The sequence below is a fragment of the Emydura macquarii genome, unplaced genomic scaffold, assembly GCF_026122565.2.
Source record: "Emydura macquarii macquarii isolate MOO-44397 ecotype Brisbane River unplaced genomic scaffold, CSIRO-AGI_Emac_v2 contig_2422, whole genome shotgun sequence".
Taxonomy (NCBI): Eukaryota; Metazoa; Chordata; order Testudines; family Chelidae; genus Emydura; species Emydura macquarii.
The window spans coordinates 20,564,024-20,579,927 of NW_027132559.1; the positions used below are offsets into that span (position 1 = coordinate 20,564,024).

Consider the following 15,904-nt stretch of genomic DNA (forward strand, 5'->3'; position numbering starts at 1 on the left):
GGCATTTCCCCAAGTATAATAATTTACTCATACACTGAAATATTAACTTCACATTAAAAATATTCCCAATTTATAACACTCTCAATGTCTCTAATTCATGGGGAAAAAACACTGGACAACATACATTTAATTGTAATACATTATATCGTACCTTAGGGTCAAAGTTCACACTTAGCAGACCATTTTCAGGATTGCGTTTAATTAGTGGTTGATCTAAATTAAACTGACAAACTTCATCCACCTGAGCTTTCCATTCACAATAGATCTGCTCTTCATATTGGTCAAGTAAAGTCAACATCTCTATGTATTTTTGATAAATTAAAGCAGTCTCAGGACCTTCCAGGATTCTGAGGGGGAAATAAATCACACACAATCCAGTTTATTCATTAATATTTGACAATAATATCGTCAAGAAGTATAGATGCAAAATCTCAGCTCTGACATTGTTAAAATTTAGAGAATGTCCTGTTTTCTAAATATTTTCTCAGTTAATTCTAGGCTCATCAGCAACACCACACAAAAAGTTGAATGGAGACCAAAAGTGAGATCTCATTAGACTTACAGCCTCACTGAAGACAATAAAAAAAGCTGTGGGAAAGGGAGAGGGCATACTCCCTCACCTTCCTGAGTGATTGTACCTATTGCCCAATATTCTAAAACACTGTCCCACACTGATCTCAGAATAGTACATATATCGTTCTCTTAGTGGAACATTCCATACATGGTGTTGCCTCATTTTAAAAAATATTTTTTGGAACTAAAGAGATAGGATAAAAAAAATTTAAAACCTAAGCAACTTAGGCTATGTCACAAGGTCTGGGCTTACTACCTAGTGTTTAGGTCACTGGGTGCCAGCTCTCTCCCATCTTTGGCATCCCTTGCCAGCAATCACTGTGGTGGTCTACCTTTTGGTACAGAATAACTCAGCCCTCCGGCCAGGTCACCAATTAAGTTCACCCACTTCCAGAGTAACAGAATCCAAGAAAAAATAGAGTCCAACATCCCCATAGAAGAAAGGTTCTTCAGCCCACCTCCAGAACTATGGGAGTGGCAGCCCTTGACTCAGGGCTCAGTGTCTCTATTCTCAACTCCTCGCCAAGTGGGAGGAGAAAGGAATCTATGCCCTTTTCTTGAAAAGGATGGTTGTTAGAGGAGCCCGAGCCCTTCCTCTCAATCGGGCTCCGACCCAGAGCAAACACCCCAGAGTGCTTCAGGGCTACCTGTCTTCCTGGGCCACCTCCTACCACTTGGTTCCCACAAGGCCTCAAAGTCCTTCACTTAAAGTCTAATAGAAAAAAGCAAAAACAACAGAATCTTCAGCCCAATTGGACTCAGTTGGTAGCTTCCTTCCTTACAGGCTAGCCCCAGCTTCACACTGGGGAAAGGTCATGGGTTGTGCCCCCCCCTCCACCGCCTGCCTGGGGTCTGGCATGCTCTGCCTTTATCCAGGGCCCTGATCAGCCCCAATCTCAGTCAGGCTCCCAGTTCTGGACTGTCTTCCAGGCTTCTTTCAGTTGTCAGCCCCAGAGAGAAAGCTTCCAGCTACCTCTCGCCTGGGTCTCCTCTTCTAGGGCTTGGAGAAAGTGCTGCTTGCAGGTCCCTCCTTTGCAATAATGACTTCTGCTGTGTCCTTGCTCGGGAGCTCTCAAGATAGGTCTGTCCTTCTTATCCAGTCTGCCCCGCTTCTGAGCTGTCAGGTTCCCTTTTAAGCTCCTGCTGCAGCAGGCTCTGCAGGTGCAGTGGAACTGAGCCACCTGAGCCCAGAACTGTTCCTTAGCCCCTTCTATCCCAGTATGGGTTTTAAACATCCCGAAGTCCCACTTAAGCACTTCTGAAAGTTTTACCCATGTAGAATAATCTTTTTGCTTAAACAGAGTACATGTCAGTGTCATCTCAAAAGCTGAAATGTTCTCTGTTTTGCTTTGTTTGTGATTCACTCAGAGAACCCCTTTTACAAATCTTAAAAAGCAATTCTGAGGCTTCTAAAAGATACCCATAAGAGGAGCTCATTCTGTTTGCATCAGCACTTACTACAAAGGGCCCCAAACCTGCAAAGATAGCTGCATTAGTTCAAGGTTCTATGTGTGTGGATCCTTTTTGCAGATTCAGGCCCTAAAACTGTTCCTCAACTTGTATCAACACCAACAATTCCAATGCACAAAGAAGGAAGTAAACAAAAAAGTGCCACATTTGCAAAGGGATCACAATACAGTCTCTTTTTCAACCATAACTGGCAGTGTCATGTTCAAGGGCTGTTAATGCTACAGTCATAAATAACTGAGTGTGAACACTTACAGGTGAGACAGATATGAGAAGTTTGACCAGAATGTCTGTATTCGTTCTTGGAGTTGTTTGGACCATTTAAGGTTTCCTGAAGTAAATGGCATATTTTTATTTATTATTTCATTTCCCTCTTCTATCTGCCAGAGTTAATATAACAGAAATGAGTATACAAGCAATTATGAATTAAGAGTTCATTAACTACACCTAACAAAACCACAAAAACATTGCTTTTATTTTTGTTTTGCTACGTACCTGTCTAATGTGCTCATCAAACAAGTGTTTGCAATTATCCAGCTCTTCATCAAACATTTGCAGTAAGATGTTGTAATTTGGGCTAAAAATCTCCATGATGACAGGTTTCTCTAGAAAATAGCCAAAGATGGCTAAAAGCTATAAAAATCAAAGAATGTCAGATTCCATCATGTATAATACTTCCAATTTGTATTAAAAGTACCTTTTTAAGTCTTCTTTCACACTGAAAACCTCACCAAAAATAGCATTTCTGAAGCATGTGGGCCAGATCTTGATGGAGCTATACTCCCAGTTTGCACCAGTTGAGAATCTGGCCCTACGTATTTGCCAGTATGCTATTGAATCGTACTAAACGAGTGAACTGCAAAAGGCTTCCGGTGTGAATGTTTAATTTATGTCACTTAAAAGCGTGGGACTGGGATTTTCAAATTCAAATGGATCTAGGAAGTAACTCCCTTGGACTTCTTTCATAATCCCTGCCTACAGATTGCTCTGAGCTATCTGAGATCTTCTCTTTTCCATTTTCTCACTGTCCAGAGATCTTTCTCTTTTCCCAATGAGACAGTGGTTTCCTGATTCAATGTGATCCCACTAGTTCATCTAAAAATTTAGTTTTAGGTTAATGCCCTTCTAAAACAAAGTCTACTATTTGACAATCCAGAAGCAGAATAGACAGCTGCATTCTGTGTGAAGATTATATTAGATTCAGTTTCCATGGCATATGCTATGCCTGGAGGAGTACTTAAAGGTTAACAGATCTGAAATCCATAAATTACCCATTAACTGGATTTTTAAAATTGCCCTGCTTTCTAACACTGCTGAGAGCATCCAAACTCAGTGGAAAAAATAGTATAAATTTAAAAAGAAGAGAAGGAATTACAACAAGGCATACATTCAACTGCTTCCAAGGTGATGACCTTAGAAAAATGCACTTCAAATTATTTAGTTGAATATTAACTGCAATTGTCCTAGACACACTGTGCATTATTAAACAGTTTACAAGACCTACCTTGACACAATTTGAGTGTAATCTACATGGTATGTAGCTACTACTTGACTAACAAATCACAGTATTGACTTTGTCCTGACAGTTATTGTTTTCTGTACCTTATGTTTAACATTGCAAAATCCAAAGGCAAACAAATAGTTCTTCAAAGGCTGAATAAAGAAGCAGGTTTTAGTGACAATGTAAAAAAATCATAGAACTATTTTTCATTTGAGATTATTTAGCTTTCACCCTCCGCATCCAATGTGCAGAATTCACAAAACATTAATAGGGAGCTCTACAGCTAATTTCCATACTACTAAATTTGCCCCTCACAGACGATTTACTGCCACAAAAAAAACCACAGATAAATAAGTTAAGCCTAGTGAGTATGTTTTAAAAAGTATTCATACATACAAATACAGAAAAGATTACTACACAAAAGATCATATTATAAATAATGAGAAAAGTACAAAGATGCTGTAATTTTCTAAGGGCTCAGTCCCTCCAAGTGCTGTGTGCTCTCCGGGAAGTGCTAGATCAGAGAGTACCAACCCGTGGCCCGGGAGCCAAAAGTGGCCCGCAAGGTTTTTCAAAGTGGTCCGCCTCTCCCTTCCCTCTGGCTATAGAAGGGAACTGCTGCCTAAGGACCCAGGCGGAGCACATTGCTGCAGGGCTACAAGATTCATGCAGACTCCTTGTTGCACCCAAGGGGACAGGAGATCCCCTTCCCAGGCTCCAGCAGAGAGCACAGCAAAACGCTCTCCTGGGTCCCTAGTTGCTGGGGTCCCTGCTGGATCCAGAGGGAGGGGAGCACTGATCTCCCCTTCCCCTGGCTGCACAAGGGAGCCACTGCCTAGGTAACCAACTGGAATGCACAGGACTACATGGCCCATGCACTTTCCCCACTTCAGCCAGGGGGGATGAACTCCTTCCATCTGGCTCTGATGGGTGGCTGGGGAGGGCTGTTGGCGGAGCAGCCAGGACCCACCATGCTTGAGGGGAGGGGCAGGACTTTAAAAATCAGTGCCTCCCAATTTGGCCTGCACTTAACAGGCACCCACCATGACTTAGCTGCCAGGCCATGTGCTTCGGTGTATAGTGAGTCACTCATCCGCACTAGTGCTTTGTCTGTGAGTGTGTGACATACTGTGAGTAATTTGTAGGTGTAAAATAGTGAATGTAAAAATAAGCACTGCAGCATCAAAATGTTTACTTTAAATATGTAGTGATTTGTAGTCCTTAGTGTAGACATCAATCCATTTTTTATGAGTTGATGGAGTGGTGACCCTTCAGGGTTGTAAAATGGTATTTGTGGCCCTTGAGTCAAAAAGGTTGGGAACTACTGTGCTAGATGATCTACACTCCCACTCAGGCAGAGATGACAGTTAACTGTCGAATGGGGGGGGCACAATTTAAAGATCCTGGGGAGCACCTGACTGCCCCACGCATCACCTCTGCTGCCCACCCATCGGCCCATTGCACACTCTCCTCCTTGCTGCCTCCTCCCCTAGATCCGCCTCATTGTCTCCTTCCCACCTTGCTCCTTTGTCCTCCCCAATCCTGCTGCTCTTCCATAAACACCCAGTGGGGTGCGTCCTCCTCCCAGCGCTGTGTGGAGAACCAGACCCTAGCAGGAGGGCCTAGTGCACCTGCAGCCTACCCTGTAAGCTACTTCTTCCCTCACTGCCTCCGGCTGGGTCGGCATCCTGGGAAACCCTAAGACCCTCCCACATGGGGCGCTGTCCAGGAGCCGCCGAGCCCTGCTTGTGCCAAAGTTGCCCAGAGCCCTGTGCGGTGTCAGCCCCTCAGATAAGTGCTGGAGTTGGGCAGAGGGAAGCGATTTTCAGCCCTGAACTGGCAAGCTCTGCAGTAGTCTCTCAGGCAAGGGTTTAGAGCCCTCTGCTGCCCCACTAGGCCAGGGCCCAGGCCCTGGCCCCAGGGAGCGTGGGACTGCTTTGTCTCCTAGGCTTTGTGCCTGAGGCAGCAGGCACAGGCGGTGCCGTTCTTTCTGCTGGGTGCACTGTCACCTGCTGAGCCACCTCCAGCCAGGCTCCGCGGCCACTGACGCTCCTGCAGAGCCTGGCACCCACGGGTGGTGGGGATGAGATCTGCTGGTTCCCCCCTCCAGCCCAGCTCCCTGCTACCAGATGCCAGCAACAGCCCTGCCCCGCCTGCTGCCAACGCCTGCTCCAATAGCCCTGCCCGGCACTAATATGATGCTCAGCTAGATGGTCCCTCCATGGAGGGCTCTAGGACTCAGCCACTCCTGCTGAACCCCCCTGGACTGCGATGGCTCTGCCCTACAAGCCCCCCCCCCAGTGCTGATGGATGCCTGGCTGAAAATGTAAGGCAGAAACCTGGGGAGGCACATAATCCCGTGTCCCACACGTCACCTCTGCCTCAGGTCAGGAGGCTCTCAGCACCTTGCAGGATTGAGCCCAATGGGACTACTCATATGCTTAAAGATAAACACTTGCTTACGTGCTTTTCTGGATAGGGGGACAAGAGCCTAATCCAGAGCCCACTGAAATGGGAATCTTCCCATCAACTTCGATGGACTTTGAATCAGGCTTAAACTGTGGATCAATATCTGGAAGGGACTTGCATTCATAGCATTATTTAGAATGTCTGTAGTATTAAAAATATTAGGGCTGACCCTGCTCCCACTGAAGTTATTCACAAATTCCCACTCACCTCAACCAGAGCTGACTCTCATTAGTCTCCAACTTTTAACTTTAGATTAGAGATGTCCTAGAACAGTGGTTCTTAACCTTTCCAAACTACTGTACCCCTGAAGCCTGAGTCCCACCCCCATGGGGCTGAGGCATGTAACTTAGTTTCATGGCGCCCCTGTGGCTCCAGGCAATTGCCTTTCTTGCCACCCGCAATACCAGTTCTGCACTTGCGACCCCTCTAAAACTGTCACAACCCCCAGGTTGAGAAACACTGTCCTAGAATAACCCTCTAAAGCTTACTTGCACTCTAGAACGTATTATGATCATACTTTATATCTAGTATTTGTGTGTATTACTGAGCTATTTGTATAACTCACTAATATTTAATCAGGATCAAAAATGAAATGTATTCAGCCCCGTTATCTAGCTCTATGGTGGTTGTTAAATGAAGAATAGTTTTATGGTTATGTCCATTCATAACTGACCTTGAATGCTGATTCTAAACCAGAACAGTCAAGAAATCCTACACAAAAGATTGATCCGAGACGTCTGTCAAAATCCAGGATTTTGGTTTTAAACTCAACATAGTCATCTTCAAATTTCTGTAAAACATATTTTTAATTTGTAATACAAGAAATTGTTAATTTACCTAAAAGGAATACAACTAGCACAACTCTTTCAAAAATAAAAAAAACCCCACAAATAAAACTTCCAAAACTTAGACTATCTGTGATTTGGTTTATTGAGATCCTTGAAACAAACCATGATGTCTTAATATTTGCTCACTCCTTAATGGAGCTGGAAAAAAGTATTTAAAATAGATTTGTGGGGGTTTTTTATATCCATCTGGAACAGGTTCTCAGAAGACCACAGACATACAGAACAGTTATGCAGAAGAATGGGATAGAAACATCAATAAAAAATACTAAAGCACATAAAAATTTTGACGATAAAATGATGGCAATCAGAACCTAGAAAGAGGGAGGAAGGGAAAGAAAGAGGCCAAATAAATTACAACATATATTTGACACTAAGGGATGTACGCTGGGAGATATCGAGTGTAGTGAAGGCAGCACGCTAAACTCATATGGGAATGAACAAATGCTTTCCAAAGAACACATCTAGCATAGAGTTAAATCACTTGGGTCCAGATCCACTGATTTCAGTGGAAGTTAAGAGCCTAAATACCTTTGATGATCAGGGCCTGGGTAAATTCTGATTGCCATGGAAGGTCGCTAGTGGGGGCAGCATCCACCACCCTTTAACTCCAAGGACTGCCACAATGTAGGGTCTTTTGACCACATATATAATAGACTTATTAAGGGGTATCACCAAGGATCCCTTCTCTTTTAGGAAAAACTGGAAATTTCAAGGTATGAAGATGTGAATTATATTTTCTTTTACTACATCACTGTGAGTGTGTTCTGTAAGCATAATTCCTGTTCCCCAAATAAACCTGATACAGTGCTGTCCACTGTGGCAAACATATAAATTACAGAAATGTACAGTACGGCTTTGTGAAGCATCTACTACATGTAGCTCTACATAAACCCAGTAAAATCCTCATAGGATCCTAAATCTGAATGTGGAGATTTGTACATCAACCAAATGGTTCCCAAGACTTTTCACTTTAGTCACACTCTGGACAAATGTGAGATAACCACGTTGAGTACATATTTCTAAAAGGTTTCACAAAAAAGATTTTCTAGCCTCAATTTTACAATGCTGTATTCTTTGCTCAAAATGAAAAGGTCACAAAGGGGCCACAGTTAAATGAACATTCTCTTTCCAGCAGAGGGTGGGCTCTAAAGTGTGTGTGAAGAAAATTTTCACAAGTAACAGTAGTCCATCTGACAAAATCTAGTCAATGGACTGGGACCTGCTTACTTGAAAGACAGCGTCTCACTCCATAAGATACTTCTAAACCTGTGATCAGTAGAGGCACTCAGACTAGCACCCTCTGGTGAGAGGGAGCTACTGGCAGCGCATTCTTCTTGAGTTGCTCTCAAATTTTGAATTTGCCCCTATTCGCTGCCACCAGCCTTAGTCTGAAGTAACCTTAATTTGTTAACTTCAGAAAATTGTGTAAAATCCATTTCCTTTTCCAGGTCATTTGGTGAGTATGAGAGGGAATGGGGGATTTGTTTGATTATTTTGGTGCTCTAAATATATGGAGTGAGGTTAATTGGACTGGCTTTCTCTATTTCAAATTTTGTAATCAGTATTTAAACTGATGGATAGGAACTTTTTCAAGACATAGAAATAAATAAATGGTAAAATTTGCCTCTCTCAGACATTTTGACAGCATACTTTTAATTATTCTGAAGAAATCCCAATATAATCAAATTGGATTAAAAGTTAATAATTGCATTATTTGTACTGACTTGTGATAATATTGCAAGCCAAATACATGTGATGTATGGCACAGAAATTAGAAGAGAAAACCGAGCTGTTCTATAATATTTTGTTAGGCAGGGGTGATAAGGAGAGAAATGTCTACAAGTATCTTGAATATGCGCCAACTAACATTACTCCTTACTTTCATTCCTATGCCATTAGCCCTTCAGTCAAACAGAGGTTTCCAACAAGTTTTAACAAGCTTAACTTATCTCTTTACTTGCTATCAGAAAGTAGGCTATCTGAACTTCTGCTCAAATACACTAACTTTCAAATCAACTGAGTAAGTAAACAATGACTCAGAGTCAAAGATACTATATGTTTAATTAAGATAACTTAAGAATCAGCAGCTCCTATATATTAGGCAACAGAATAACCATTGTTTTCTACAGGAGAGCTTTCTAGAGCACAGTACTCCCTAATATCTCAAAGATAACCATTAACTAGTTATTGCTCAAGTTTAGGTTACTATCCTGGGGCACAGTTCGTACGTTTGGATTCCCCATTGGGTTAAGTAATTCAGCTGAAAACACAGCTAGCTAAAGAACAAGTGCTAGTGCCTCCCATGGAGAAGCGTTCATGCAAAGGATCCTCTTTCCACTATTCATCTCACTCTCCAAGCAGACATTTCCTTTTGATTTTATTACAACAAAATAAGTCACTATGGGCCTCCTCCCATTAACGCCAAAGACAAAGTTCCCATCAACTTCACTGATGCAGGATCAGGCCCTATGTAACTGTGATAACCGTTTTGAGAAGCCGACCTGGCAGATCTTTGGTGTAACTTAGCCTTGAGCAAAACAGAATTTGGCACCCACTAAAAATAAGCAACTGGGGGCAAACATCCCAAATTCCAGTAGTAGGTTCTGGCTGATAGCAACCCACGCAGCCCCACTGCTTGCCCTCATCTGTGGCTGGCCAGTTATGCTGACTGACCTCACATTCATGAATTTAAAAAAAAAGCAAAACCTAGGCACACAACACCAGCCCCATTTTTAAAATAATAAAAGTTACTATGGTTCTTGTCAGACAGACCTTGACAAACAAGCATGTGATTAGCTGGTTGTCAGACTCAAAAGGGTGTGGCCTGACTAATTTGCACAGTCATGGTGGGTAAGCATGTTCAGAGTGGGGCATCTTCTGTAAGGTACCATAGGACAGGAAAAGAGCCTTGATGTCTGCTGAGAGATGAGAGATCCAATATCTTTTTAGCATGATTTTCTCTATTAAGTCACATGCAGCTGCAAGTATGGTCAGTCACAATGAAAGCCACATTTGTTGCAAATTTTTTTATACATTTTAAAAAGCTGATTTAAACAAATTTTAATTAGATTAATTAAGTCCCAGAAACATTGGCTATCTGGGGTCACTGAGAGCATAAGTAAATCCAGCAATGCCTCTTTGATAGTTGCTGGAAGTAAAGCAATAAGGATAGGAAAAGATAAGGGACAATGCACAAGATGAACAGCTAAATAAAATCTGACAACTATAGAAAAAAGTTTTAAATCATTTCTTTTCTTTTTAGCTCTCTCTCTATAATCTCAAAAAAATGCTACATAGAAAATAGTCTTAGCACACAACAATCAACTGTGACAAAAAACAAATGGGAGGAACTATATATATTAACCCTCATCTAGTCAATTAGAGAAACTCAAATATAGGTCTTCCAATGAGATGGGTCATATTCCTACAGCAGATTAAGTAAACTAGATTTTTGCTCCAAGAACAAAGATTTTCTTTGGTCTTGATTGAGAAAGGAATCAAGAGTCATGTCACAAAACTGATCATTTGAAGAAATTTTTGAATTTCAAATAATTTCATGTATTTCATAGTGGGACATGCTGTACTGAGTTGCATGTAGAACATTTCCAAGGAAATAGCTTGACATAGCTCATACACTGCGCACTTAATAGCATGAACTTTGAAGCTTCTGCAAACAAGTTAGCTTTATGCTGACAGCTATTGTTTGTTAAAGCTTCTTGTTAGCATTACAAAACCCAAAGGCAAACATTTCCTGAAAATCTGAAGAAAAATAATGTTTTAGTGATGACAAGAAAAACATTACAGCTAATTGCTGCTTGGTATTACTTTTTTGTCTCGGTCAAGGCTGCATACAAAAGTAAGAATGCTCACTATAAAAAAGAAAGTTAATACTTTTTGAATACGCTTGAGTTAGCATTAAGCTGAAAAGTCAATAGGCTTTAAATATAGAATGAGTGTTCTGAGATTCACTGTGAATGCTTCCTTTGCATAGGTCAGTCAGTCACGAAATAACTTAACTGATTCATTTCTAACAACTTGTAATCTACATTTTATGAGAAGTGACAATAGCTGTATTTTAACAAATGGTTTAGAACCTTTATTAAAGAAGCTTCAATATTTAATCACATTTCTTATACCTGTTAATAGAGGGAACATTCACAAAATATTTTAAAAGGGACAGGGGGATACAAGTTTAGATTAGATAGTGCAACTGCACACAGCCCAGAGTTGGGGACAATGTGGATCTGTACCAGGCTGGGGATACAAGGGATTGTCAGAACACAGAAGTGCTCCAGTCATCCCAATGTTCTCTCAGTCACCCTCCTTCCCTTAGCACTAGGAGAGAGGTGTCATAGGAGTCATAATACCTGCTCTCTTTTCCAAAATGGCTTTAAGGCTTTCATGCAGTGCAATGTAGCCTTAATGGGGCTAGAATCTGGACCTAATATTTTGCCAGAATTTTAGCCTGATCAGATGTAAGTTGAAGTTTAGTTAGAAAGTTTTCATTATTATCAAATAGTAAATTTTGCAACAGGATACTACAGATGAAATCCTGACTCTCCTGAAGTCAATGGCAAAACTTCCATTATTTCAGTAAGGTCAGGCTTTCACCTTATGAATGTTAATACAGTAAAACGTTAGAAAAATAAAACAATATTTTTTAGCTAATACTTGCATGATTTTTGCATTTTTTTACAATTTAAAAAACTGAAATATTTCAGATATATGCAAAAATCACCACGCTTCATAGTACCTCATTTTCTTCCATCCTCTGTTAATACATACAATTCATTTACATAACCTTAATGTTTGGTTCTGTTCTAAAAAGTATCTGTAAAAATGGCATCTCCTTACCCAAAAGATGTACTCTGTTTGCATTTAGAATTCTATCTGCTTACTTTAGTGACAAAAATAATTAACTACTAAGTTTTACTCCTGAAAGCCCTGCACTACCACACCACAAGGAAAGAGAAAGTTTACATTCCAATCACTATGCAGGCAGTGGGTTGCAACAGATACCATGATGACCATAATCTGAAGACAGAAGGTTACACAAGTGTAGCAAGGGTATAATTTGGGCCTGTAGAATTTTAATTACTGGTGAAGATGCAGGAGAAAGAAAAAGCCTATTTTGACTTTCAGAATGCAAGTAGAGTTTGCAAGAGCGGTGTTAGAAAACCTCTTAACTTGTAAACTGAAAACACTTAGGGTGAAATCCTGGCTCTATTGAAGTCACTGGTAAAACTCCCATTGACTTCTACAGGGCCAGGATTTCACTATTGATTTGGCTTCATGGAGAGATAAACATAGAAACTCAGCATGCCATTTGGTCAGAGTGGAACCATGCTATCAGAATCTATGAAACTGATAAAGGCTCCAATCCACTAAGGTACTTATACATGTATGTCCCCGTTTTAGGCACCGAGACCCAAAAATCCCCATTCAGCTGATGATTAACCCTGTAGGTGTCTAAATTTTCAGGGTAAAAGTTCCCTGGCACCTAAATTTCTACCTTTGGGCATGTGCACAGCTGCCTCACTCTAGGCATTCAGAGCATCTCCCACTTAAGCCCCACTATGATCCATGAAACAGAAGAAGACAGGCAGAGGAAGCCTAATTTAGTAGGTATGTTCAGAGGCCACCTACTGGATTGGGTCCCATTAAAAATCTTGCAGTGGTGGTGCTACCTACCTTATAAGTTTTAGCCAAGTGGTTAGAGCACTCACCTGGGATGTGGAAGATCCAGGTTCAACTCCCCTCTCTACCTGAGCAAGGGAAGGATTTGAACAGGGGTCCCCCCACATGATCAGAAGAGTGCTCTATCCCAGCAGTTCTCAACGGGGGGGATCTGCAGCCCCTTGGGAGGCCACAAGCTATTTTCAGGGAGTCTATGAGCCCATGGGCAGAGGTGGGGGAAGGTGTGGGGGGCAGTGCCCCCCTCCCCCTAAACTGCAGTGCCTTGCTCCTAGAACTGCCCTGCTCTGGTTAGTTCCACACATGCCTCCCCCCCTCCTGTGCCCTGCACCCTGGCCAGGTCACAGGTGGGAAGCCAGAGCCGGGCAGCGCAGGGCGGTTGCTGCTCCAGCTGGTGCCATGGAGCGGGCAGCTGCGGTGTTCCCCATCTCCTGCAGCTCGTGGTGCCAAAGTCTGCTGCTCCTCATCTCCCAGCCCTCTTTGACTATTTGTGCAGCAGGTAAAAGCAGTTTAGGCAGGAGGACCCGGCTCTGGGGCCAGCAGAGCCCTCAGGGAGCAGTGAATGCAGGGGGAGGGGCCCTCCTGCTCCTAAACACCTAGCTACCACTTCCTTGCACTACCCTTCCTGCACCCTGATCTACACTCCTGTCTTTACACAGCTCCTAGCAAACCCCTCCCTGCACCCTGAGCTACCCCTCTTCCTGCATCCTGAGCAATTTACAAACATTTTGAGCTGAGCCTCCCCCAACCCTTGGCTTATATTTTTCATTGCCCCACCACCATCCCCAAACCCCGACAGACTGGTTGGCAAGCTGAGGTGAATCAGAGCATGGAGGTCGCGCTCCCTCCCCTGATCCCGCCATGTGGCGCTAACCCCCCTCCCCCCCACCCAAATAGAAGTCAAACTACACCTATACCCGAGGCCCCTCCCCCACACGGTGGCTGAAGCCTAGAAGTGCCTCTCCCCCGCTGAATCCTGGAGTTTTTATAGCATGTTGGGTGGGCCTTAGAAAGAAAAAAGGTTGAGAACCCCTGTTCTAAGCATTGAACTATGGGATATTCTGATGTGGGGCTACTTCAGTCACTCTTGTTGAAGCTGTTCCACTGTGGATAAATAAAGAGTCATTGGAGCAGGGGGACAGACCCAGGGTGTCCCACCTCCCAGGTTGGTGCCCTAACCATTGGACCACAGAGTCATTCTCAGTCTCTCTCTTTCTCTGGCCCAATGACTAGTTAAGTATTTACACACTGTGGAACAATTTCGGCAAGAAAGATTGAAGGATCCCTGCATCAGACTATCCCATAATTCAGTGGGGATAGTGCACTGTGCTGAGAGGTCGGAGACCCCCTGTTCAAATTTCTTCTCCCCCTCAGGCTGGGATGTGGGAACTGTACCTGGGTATCCCAAATCCCCCTGAGTGCCATGTGGGCTACGAGTTGTAAGGTGGGTGATGGCACCACCATCACCTCCTCCGCTGCCACCCATTTTGTGTGGAGTGAATAACTTAGGCCCCTAAGCCACCTAACTCCAGGAGAGGGGCTGCTGGCTATGGATTGCTAGCACGGATAGGTGCCTGCCTGCAGCCTGGAATTAGGAACCTCTGAGTGTGAGAGAGGCGGGGCTCAGGATACACAACCCCTTCGGCAATATTTCTCCTGGACTACTTTAGACATGGCGCCTCCTAGCATGCTAGCTTTTGCGGACTGCATTCTTAGTCACCCCTCTCTCCCCATCTCTTGTATACGGAACCTAGGTGGCTAACTCAGGCTTTGTAGATCACGTTGTTATTCCAGTGATTTTTTTAGGTGCATAAAAGTTTGGTGTTGCTACACTCAACATTGCAATGCCTAAGTGTTTTTGTAGATCTGGGCCACAGACCATAAATAAAGCTGCCTGAATGCCATGTACACAGAAGAGTATAAATTAAACGAAAGAAATTCACTTCTTCTAGTAAATCTTTTTATGAAAGTTGTAAAAGCCAATTCACAGTGACTAACCCAAGTTTATATTTGGGACACCTTATATTTTCTTTAAAAATAAAAAACATGTGTAATTAAGAGTTTTAGTCTTATTCACCTGGATATACCATTCCTATTGGATATTCCATGTCTATTACGGCTAACTTAAAACTCTACCTGTGAACATAACATACCAAAATTAATATTTTAAATTATGGGATATCAAGATTTGGCACATTGCAGCTGAAAATATGAGATCACCCCTTGTGTGGGCACAAAAAATAAAATGCTGATACGCCTAGCAATTTATTTTTAACCCTATTCCTCTAATTCTCTCAGATCCCACTACACAACTTGATTGCATGTCAATTTTATTTGAAGCATCATTGCAAAAGAGGACAGAAGCCTTTAAAAACAGAAGTTCTGTTTTCCAAATTTAATCATAAATAATGAGTCAATACTGACATCTTAAAATACATAAAAGATGCTCCTACAAAATACTAATTAATATCTCAATATATATTTATATAATAATGTGAAATGTAATGCCATATAAAATAAGTATTAAAATCATACTAGTGAATATGACATTACAACATGGTAAATATTATTGTGAGTCAACATTACATAGCACACATGCTTTACAAATCTCTTACCCCAATTTCTCAATAGAATCTACCTGAAGTTACAATTCATTACTCTTGCCTAAATCATGTCAAAACTGTCAATATGAAGAATGTCTTAGCTCTTAGATACCACTTAAAAATTGTGTATTAAGATTGTCATCAAACAATTTTAATAGAATGGTTAACTGGTGGCTAAGTGGATTAGTATAGTAGCCTTTTTTACCTCAAGACCAATGTTCAAATCCTCAAAAGATCCTGACAGATCCTTTTTGGACACTTGTGCACCCCATAAATCCTCCAAACTATTCAACCAGGAGAAAACACTCAAAAATTTGCTCTTGAAAAGACAAGTACTAGAATAGCCAGAAGTAATGGAGGTCAGGTCCTGGGTGCATTAGAGAAGTTGTGTTATTAATATTATTCCTGGCTCTAATCAATGCTATGAATTTTTCACTTTCACAACTACTAAATCTTTTCACAAAGTATTAAGAAAAAATATTAAGAAACACCTATATGAAAAGTGCTACATTACCGAATTATTGTAATCTGAAGGATCATATGTTTTCTCTTTAAAAACTTTAGAGCTTTCTATAAATTCTTCATTTATCCTGTAGATTTGTTCACTCAAAGCTTTCCCCTTCACTCCACCAAACTCCAGCTTTTCCAGCTTTTGAAATTCCAACATGATAACAAAGACATCCTAAATCAATGAAAAACATAATTAACTATGTGCCTTAACACAAAACAGTGGAAACAATGATTTTTTG

The 15,904-nt window shown here is 41.9% G+C and overlaps 1 protein-coding gene across 1 annotated transcript in view; it reads right to left on the bottom strand.

Annotated features, from left to right (window-relative positions):
- The window catches only part of DNAH11 (dynein axonemal heavy chain 11), a 261,889-nt gene that overhangs the window by 217,978 nt on the left and 28,007 nt on the right, over window positions 1-15,904 (bottom strand). The window contains 5 exon segments of the mRNA XM_067562084.1: window positions 152-347; window positions 2,296-2,420; window positions 2,536-2,673; window positions 6,684-6,800; window positions 15,670-15,837. Coding sequence (XP_067418185.1) covers window positions 152-347; window positions 2,296-2,420; window positions 2,536-2,673; window positions 6,684-6,800; window positions 15,670-15,837 — 744 coding nt within the window.